At 37.7% G+C, this 8,624-nt stretch overlaps 2 protein-coding genes across 2 annotated transcripts; one reads left to right on the top strand and one right to left on the bottom strand.

Moving 5' to 3' along the window:
* The first annotated feature begins 139 nt into the window (after nt 1-139).
* Nucleotides 140-1,493, top strand: LOC129801916 (something about silencing protein 10). The gene has a single exon (XM_055847373.1). It carries the CDS (start codon nt 140-142, stop codon nt 1,439-1,441), a length of 1,302 nt encoding a protein of 433 aa, XP_055703348.1. The 3' UTR covers nt 1,442-1,493.
* LOC129801918 (histone deacetylase 3) lies at nt 1,480-6,745 on the bottom strand. Its single transcript, XM_055847387.1, has 2 exons — nt 5,667-6,745; nt 1,480-1,908 (listed from the first exon to the last, which is right to left on the bottom strand). The coding sequence occupies exons 1-2, from the start codon at nt 6,554-6,556 to the stop codon at nt 1,506-1,508; spliced, it is 1,293 nt and encodes a 430-aa protein (XP_055703362.1). The 5' UTR covers nt 6,557-6,745; the 3' UTR covers nt 1,480-1,505.
* Nucleotides 6,746-8,624: the final 1,879 nt, after the last annotated feature.

Genomic DNA, 8,624 nt, shown 5'->3' with positions numbered 1-8,624 from the left:
AACTGGGCGAATTTTCACCGAAGTACCCGAAGCGAAATCTGGCGAATTTTTAGACGAGTATTTTGGGAAATAAACAGTAGCACGTGTTTGTGATGTTTTGAAGGATTTTTCATCAGGAAAAAGTGCTAAAGATTTAAGGATGGCTGATAAAATTTATTTAGATTCAAATCGGGGCAATTATGAACTTGGTATGAGTGATTCAGATGAAGATTTCGACACAAATGATAAGTTGTTGCTGAAAAAGTACAAGGAAGCTCAGGCTGGTGGCTCAGAGAGTGAACAGGAGGAAGTGTTTGGACTGCCAGAAGATGATTCCATGGATGATGACTCGGATTTTGAGGATAAAACTGGCGCTGAAAAGTTTGAGGCAGACAGCGATATTGTGTCGGATGAAGATGACGATATTCCAGACGATAGAGCTTGGGGAAATAAGAAGAGTGTCTTCTACAATACGGACTTTGTGGATCAGGACTATGGTTCTTACAATGCACAGGAAGAGCAGCTGGCACAGTTGGAAGAGCAGGAAACGAGGAAACTGCAGCAGAGGCTGACACAGCAACTCAGTGATGCCCAATTTTCACTGGATGTCTTTATCTCTGAAGACGGAGAGACTCCGAAAACTAGAGACAAAGGCGAGGGAGAATCCGAAGGAGCCTCAAAGCATCAAGAACTTCTGCAGTTTAAGAGGGATTCTCCAGAATTTGACGCTCTGGTAGATGAACTTCTGTCCAAATTGGATGATAGTGCAAACATTCTCCAGCCTTTCCTGGATGAGCTGAAGAAACACAATCTAACTGAATTGCCCATCTATGAATTTATAGATATGAGAAACAGATTGTCCTTGCATTATGCCACAAATCTCTGTTTCTACTTAATGCTGAAGCATAAAAAAGTTTCTGTGAAGAATCATCCGGTTATGAAGAGGATCGCCCAATTCAGGGAGCTTCTTCAGCAATTGGAGGAGAAATATCAAGGTGAAGCACAGAGAGAAATGGAAAGGATTCTCCTGGATATTCGCTCTGGAAAGCTTGTAGCTGCTCCAGTAAAGGAAAAAGAAAAGAAACAGCGGAAAATGCTTGGAATTTTGAAGAATGTGGCTGAGAAACCGAAGAAGACCTCTGAGGAATCTGCAAAGGAAGACATGGAGCTTCAAGGGGAGGAAGAAGGTTCAGAATCTGAAGAGGGAATGGAAGAAATTGGAGATGGTGAAGATGACAATGATAAGCGTGCCATCACTTACCAAATGGCCAAGAATAAGGGTCTAATGCCACACAGGAAGAAGGAATTGAGAAATCCCAGGGTCAAGCATCGTCTCAAGTACAAGAAGGCCCTCGTTAGACGAAAGGGAGCTGTTCGCACTGTTCGTCGTGAGGACAAACGATACACAGGAGAGCATTCAGGAATCAAGGCGACTGTCCGGAAGTCCATCAAAATTCACTAAAGATTCTCTTTGTATTTTTTGCGAAATAAAACTGAAAATTTTGCCGGTGAAATTGCACTTTATTTCACGTTTCGGGCTCAAGTTTGTCATTATCATTTTCTCCATCGTAGAATTCATTCTTCGGCTCAACCATTCTGTCTTCATCTGCTTGGCTAATTCTCACATCCGGATCACTCTCATCCTTAATCTTGCCATCCTCTGGCAAGGCATCTTCTGGGATGTTGAACATCTGGACACTGGGCGCATGCTGACACATCTTCAGATTATCGTACACGTGACGTACTATGAGATCCAGATACTGCTTGCTATTCATGTTGTCTTGCCTCGTGACAATCTCAGGATGAAGAGTGAAGTCCGGTGCAAAGAACTCCAGATAATCATTCATTGGGATGTCATTTGATATGGTCTCGTCAATGAGAAGAGACGTCTCATACGTCCAGCATCGGGCAACATTCCTCAGTGTGTACCTGTATTCAGTCCAAAGAAAAAAAAGCCAATGATAAGCCTAGATCAACTTATAGAGTTGCGATTCCTTCATTGCAAATTTTAATTGTGGCAAACTCGAGAGATATTTTTTATAAATAAATAATGCAAAATTTGTTTAAACTGTATGTAACTTATTTTCGTTATTATTCAGGAAAATTGGATGAGAAAATCATAAAAGTGTCTGAAAATCTTTAGTCGATTATCTCGGAAACTACGAGAGATAGAGGCCTCAAATTTTACATCCGTTTAGAGCCCCTTTTAGACTTGATATGTGCAAAATTTCACTTGAAAATGAAAAAAATTGAATGAGAAATGCATAAAAGTGTCTGAAAATCTTTAAAGTCGATTATCTCGGAAACTAAGAGAGATAGAGGCCTCAAACTTTACGTCCGTTTAGAACCTCTGTCAGCGACCCGTGAGAATCCGCGAAGATATTCATAACCCACGAAAAATACGCGCCCTGCGAAAATCCGCGAAAAATTCGCTCCCCGCGAAAATCAGCGAAAAATTTCGCTCCACGCGAAAATCCGCGAAGAAATTCTCGACCCGGGAAAATTCGCGCTCTGCGAAAATTCGGGAAAATTGCGCGGCCTGCGAAAATCCGCGATCCGGGAAAATCCGCGGAAAAATATACACCCTGTGAAAATCCACGAGAAAAATCGTGCCTCGCTAAAATACGCGAAAAAATACACGTCACGCAAAATCCGAGAAAAAAAAGTCATGCCCCGCGAAAATTCGCGCCATTCGTGAATTATATAAAGGGAACTGGGGCAGTAGTAAACAGGGGTAGTTGTAAACACTGTGATTTTTTCATTAATTTTGAGACTCCAGAGTATAAAACCCATAAGCATTCATAGATACCATGGGGATGTATGTCCACAGATAAATTGGTCAATAAAATCCTAATACTTTAAAAATAAAAATCATTTTTTTCGAAAATGTTGATATTTCGATTATTTTGGTCATTTCAATTTCCACCTGGAAATTAAAAACTGTGTAAAATAATCGAAATGTAGCAATACCAGTTCTTTCCTACATCCTTTAGGATTATATTAATGCATTTACTAGAGAAATTGAGATTCTTATTATTTTAAAAGAATTAATAATTGGTCAGAAAACAGCATTTGGGGTAGATGTAAACAGACAATTTCCTTGTAATTGTAGATGTTGCGAATGTAGAATGATATGGCAAAATATTTTGTCTTCTTCTTCATTTCATTCGTTTGACAGCTCCATCTCATGGTGGGAAGTTTTTCGTTGTCCCGCGCAAAAGTTTTAGAAAGAAAACGCAGAAAATACTCTTAATTTCTTTCCTATTTCCAAATAAACATTTTCTTTCCAATTTTACAAAATCAGTAGGTAAAAGAGCGGGAAATCGACCTTTATACGAAATGTCTAATTCATTTCACAAAACTCAATTGTTTTCCAACATCCGCATTAGCCTCGATGTATTGCCTACACCCAAGGGTAAAATATGAGCTAAGAAATATTTTCCAAAAAATCACTATGTGCTTGGAAAATCACCTCAAATTTGCATCTACCGAAAATGTTTACATGTGCCCCAGTATCCCCTATGCCACCTTACAAATCTTCAAACATAGACTCACTATGTAGAGAGGGAGAGTGAGAGAGTGCTATATATATGGGGAAAGCTTCTCCCGTTTTTTTCCCCGCCTGACGCTAATAGCAAATTTTCCCTTTAAGGACGATTGGGTCACCCGTGACCCATAGAGAAAATAATTTTTCCTGACTACCTGAAGTTATTTCTTTCTAATGTTTGTACATAATCACGAAGTAGAAAGATGTAGGAATCTAGGATATTTTTTGCAAATCTCCAGCTACTTGCTATATGAGACGCTCAGAGCAGAAGTGGTCTCCTTTGTATGCATTTCCCTATTAAAACAGTCCACTTCTGCTCTGAGCGTCTCATATAAAAAATATTTGAGCTCAAAAATAACGAATTTTCAAATTTTCACGTTGGTGCTTGAATTTTAATATTTTTAATATTTCTATTTTTTTAAGCAAAAACCTCTTGGGACTAGAAATTTTAATAACTATACATAATATTTCTCAACAAAGTAAAAATTATAGTTTATTGGTATTTTCAGGAAAGTTTCATAATTTCCGTGGGTCATATATGACCCAATCGTCCATAAAGGTAAAAAAACACCGAATCTGTCTCTAGTGGATTTTCGAAGATTTGAGGTTAGACTGTTTCATGTTTTTGTTTATGTGTGCGCAAAATAGTTAATTATTCGTGTAATATTGTGTGATATATCAATTAGCTGAGATTTTCCAGTGCAATACTGACTGAAGAAGGTAGTTTTTTGATAATTTATAAGATACTTCTGAGTATATGTTGTAAATTCATAACTTTTTACTCTCGTAGATGCCTTAAAAAATGGAGAAAAAATTTCATGATCAATGAACCCGAAATCATCTACATATTATGCCCGGAAGATAGCGATAATGCCGACAATCTTGTCCTGAACGAAAGCGACATAATAATATTTGGAACAAGATGTAGATGAAGTGGACTTTGAAGTCTTCATCGAAAACGCATCAACTCCGGAAGAACTCCCGGATCCACAGCAATGTGCAACTGTACGTCTGAAATTCCCAGAGACAAGCAACATTGCACCTACCCATTACCATCAAACATGTTTCGAAGAAAACTGAGGTACACATGGTGCTATCAGAAAAAAGGATTATAAGACCAATTGTATTTGTGAGGCATGCCACATTTTATCTCTGTCCTCTGTGTTACCTTACCAGTATGCGAAATTTGTATTGATGAATATCATAAAAATTAAAAATGAAGTAAACAATAATACATTTTTCATTAAAAAAAAATAATGTTTTTGTATACCAGTCTTCAAGATTCTTTGAGACCAAAACTGGAATGAGGTTTTTTAAAATTAATTTTTGATCGTTTTAATTTTTACTCGTACTATAAATATTTTTTTAATATTACAAATATATTCAAGTTATTTATCTTTCAAAAATAACAGACCAAACGAGTAAACTAGTCGTCTGGAAAATTTTGTGCTTTTTTACCTTTAAGGACGATTGGGTCATATATGACCCATAGTTTTCCAGGACTCCTAGGTATGGGAAAATTTCTTTTTAACCGTAAATCTCTTATTTAAGCTAAAATATCGAGGGAAACTCGATTTCATTGAATTTCGCTCAGCGGAAAGCTTCTCGTCCTTAAAGGGTTAAAAATTGAAATCTTGAAGTGAATTGAAAAATTGAAATGAAATATCTCGAGAACTGTTCGACGAATGTCTGAAATTTTTTTTTAAATTGGTCTAAATTTTCTGGACTACAACATAAACATAAAAAATTCAAAATCGCATACCTAGATTTCGAGATAAATTACGAAACGTGATTTTTAACCGGTTTAGAACCGGTTTTTCAAAAAACTAATAGCACAGAAATCGTCGTACGCGCGAGTAGATATCTTAAAAAAAAAGTATGAAGATATCTCTATCCAAACCACAGATATTCCGTAGTCCGTACTACGGACGGCCGGACGGCAGCCGGACCCGAAATTACCGGCTTATGATTTTCGGCATCAGGGATGTTTAAAACATATACCCTGTGAATTTCAGCTCGATCGGAGCACTTTGAAAAAATCCGAGGATTACAATAGATGTGATTAGAAAGAATCACACCTAATAATTTAATTTAGCCCATTTAGCCCCCTAATCTAAAATCTGTCGTTTTTGAGACTTACCCTCCACCTCCAACAACCAGAGTCGGCACATTGAGATCCTTCACAAACTTCACACATTCCCCGTGACCCTTGGTGCTGAGTGAGAAGCATCCCAAGCGATCTCCAGCCAATGAATCCGCTCCACACTGGAGAACAATTGCTGTGGGCCTATAAAAGTCCATCACATGTGAAATGATGGGCTTAAAGACCTGTACATAGCTCTGGTCATCGATACCCTCCTTCAGGGGTACATTTACAGAGTAGTACCGCCCAGATTCTGCCCCAATCTCATACATATCTCCAGTTCCGGGAAAGAAGTAGTTGCCGTACTTGTGGAAAGACACAGTCATCACGCGATCCGTGAGGTAGAAAGCTTCCTGGACACCATCACCATGGTGAACATCGATATCGATATACAGAACCCGAGGATGGTACTTGAGAAGCTCCAGGATGCCAATAACAATGTCATTGACGTAGCAGAAGCCTGATGCTTCGAATTTCTTGGCATGATGGAGTCCCCCAGACCAATTAATGCAGATGTCGGCGAGATTGTAATTGAGTTTCTGGGCTCCCTCGAGTGAAGCCCCCGTGTACATGGCGCAGAACTCAAAGAGCCCATCGAATACGGGACAGTCATCACCGACATTGAAGTGTGAGAGGTACTTGGTGTAGCCCTGGATGTTCTGAGGTGTAACTCGCTGGAGAAACTCAATGTACTCCTCACTGTGAAACCGGCACATATCATGGGCACTGGCTTTGTAGGGACGATAGATCTGCATCTTCTTGTGCAGCTGGTAATTCATCACGAGACTATGGATCACAGACAACCGATGGGGCTTCATGGGATGCCCCGGGCCATAGTGAAAATTCCCAACGTCCGGATTGTAAAAGTAAAATACTTTGCGCGTCATGGTCAAAGATCAAAGTCTTCATAAAAGTACTTTTTCAGTGTGTAAATGAATAGAAGAACGAAAACAACGCATAATAATCTCCAAGTTAAACTAAAATCCATCCAAATAAACACAACTTGACAGGTGGACGCCTCGACGGAGATCCCCGCAGGGTATAAAGAGGTATCCGCTAAATTTTCCACTAGATCTCATACGCGTCTGCAGATTTATTTCTCACGCAACCCTGTAAAAAATGTCGGCAAATCTTCCAAAGATTTCGTCAGACATGTCTAAATATACTCTGCAGAGAAATACAGTGCAGTGGTGGAGTAGACACTACACATCGCTAATATTACAATTGTAGAGAAAATTCTATCTAAAACTAATATCTAATTTGAAGTGTGGTAATATATGAAATATTTTGCAAAATACTTAATAGGGTGGATTGTGGAAAGGGAGAGACTTAAAAAAAAAGTTCAATTTCAAATGAATTTTTAAGCCGAATAAATATATATATTTTTTCATTTTCTTTCCATTATGAGATTGCTTGTGAAATATTCTAACGGAATCTTAACAGTTTTTAATAGATATTTCAACCAATTAATTGGAATATTCCATCAAATTAAAAAACAACACATTTTGAAAAGATGGACAAAATTTTGGAAAGCGGGACAAAAATTTTTGGAAAGTTGGACATAGTGATATTAATGACAAAATATTATACGAAATATGTAGAAAATCAAATGTTGAGGGTTTTCTGTGTATACTTGTACATTGGATGGTTATACTCGTTATACTAATCCCTCCTTTATGTCCGGGTAACAGTTGAGAAACGCTAATTACCAAGAACTTCCTGGACGTCCAACCAAAAAGAGGTTCTGTAAATTTCACAGACGCCTCGCGCTGTCCAGCAGTTACAGCTTTAAAGAGAATGCAACTTTTTAGCACATTTCAATTCCCCATCTGCCCAAGTCCTTTTCCACTTGATTTGGGAGTTGTAGAGGCTCCTATTTGTTTTTCTTCAGGAGTTTTTGCGATATTTACTATCCATTCTGTCTTCGGAATCTGGAAATCCTTGCAGCCTTTTCCAGGAAATTTTGTCCTTATCAGCTGCTAACTGCTGTTGCAACTATTTCTCCGGATACTTAAGGATCTTTGTCATCCTTGTTAATGATTTCACTGCACAAAACCACCAAATTCATTCACAAAATCAACTTGTCCAAGATTTCATAAAACTTGTTTTGAAAGCAACACGAAATTAAATCACTATCCTTTTTAAATGTAATATTTCACAAATATTTTCTATTCACCTTTTAAATGGATGCATGTCCTTCAATTTTCACTACGGACTTAATAATATTTCACAAATTATGCCGAAAAATCAAACAAAACACTTTGATATTTTCCTAACAACTTCCATAAGAAGCAGAGAAAATGACAAGTACACTACCGTGTGAAGGTTATGAATATCACGTAAGCAATACATTTTTTTATTCTTCTTGGAAGTCACTCTTTGATTGTTTAATAACGACTTTTGCATTTTTAACTTCACAAATATTCACAAAATTAGGTTTAATAATATTTTTATCGAAAATTGAAATATTTAATTGATTTATTACCAAGTTTTTAAGGAGGTGTCTCACATTCCACACTGCTTTGTTCAACTTTCCAAACTGTCTCGCTTTAGACAAATTACCCTACGTAAATACAAAACACAATGACTAAAAATATGAACAAAAATAATTTCTGATATTACACGACTTTTAACGAACTCAGGCCTGACTTACATAATCGACTTTTTCCAACTTGTCACCGCTCTGGAGCTTAAACGGTAAAGAATATAAACTTCCGGTCTTCAGTGACCCCAATAAAAGAAACAATATCTCCTGACGTATTTCTTTCTTTTTCCCCCACCCCCTTCATCAACACCAAAACCATCCCAAGGAGCATTTATCGCCATAAATGAGTAGAGATGTCTGATATCTATACGAAAATGATGGCGAAGACTTTACAAATTTCTTCTATATAACCGCATAAAACAGGCCCATATTCGGGTGAATGGGGAATTTTTATAGCCGAAATATAACAA

This window comes from Phlebotomus papatasi, chromosome 1 (genome assembly GCF_024763615.1).
Source record: "Phlebotomus papatasi isolate M1 chromosome 1, Ppap_2.1, whole genome shotgun sequence".
Taxonomy (NCBI): domain Eukaryota; kingdom Metazoa; phylum Arthropoda; class Insecta; order Diptera; family Psychodidae; genus Phlebotomus; species Phlebotomus papatasi.
Note: the sequence above shows the minus strand (reverse complement) of the source record. Positions and strands in the feature narration are given on the sequence as shown.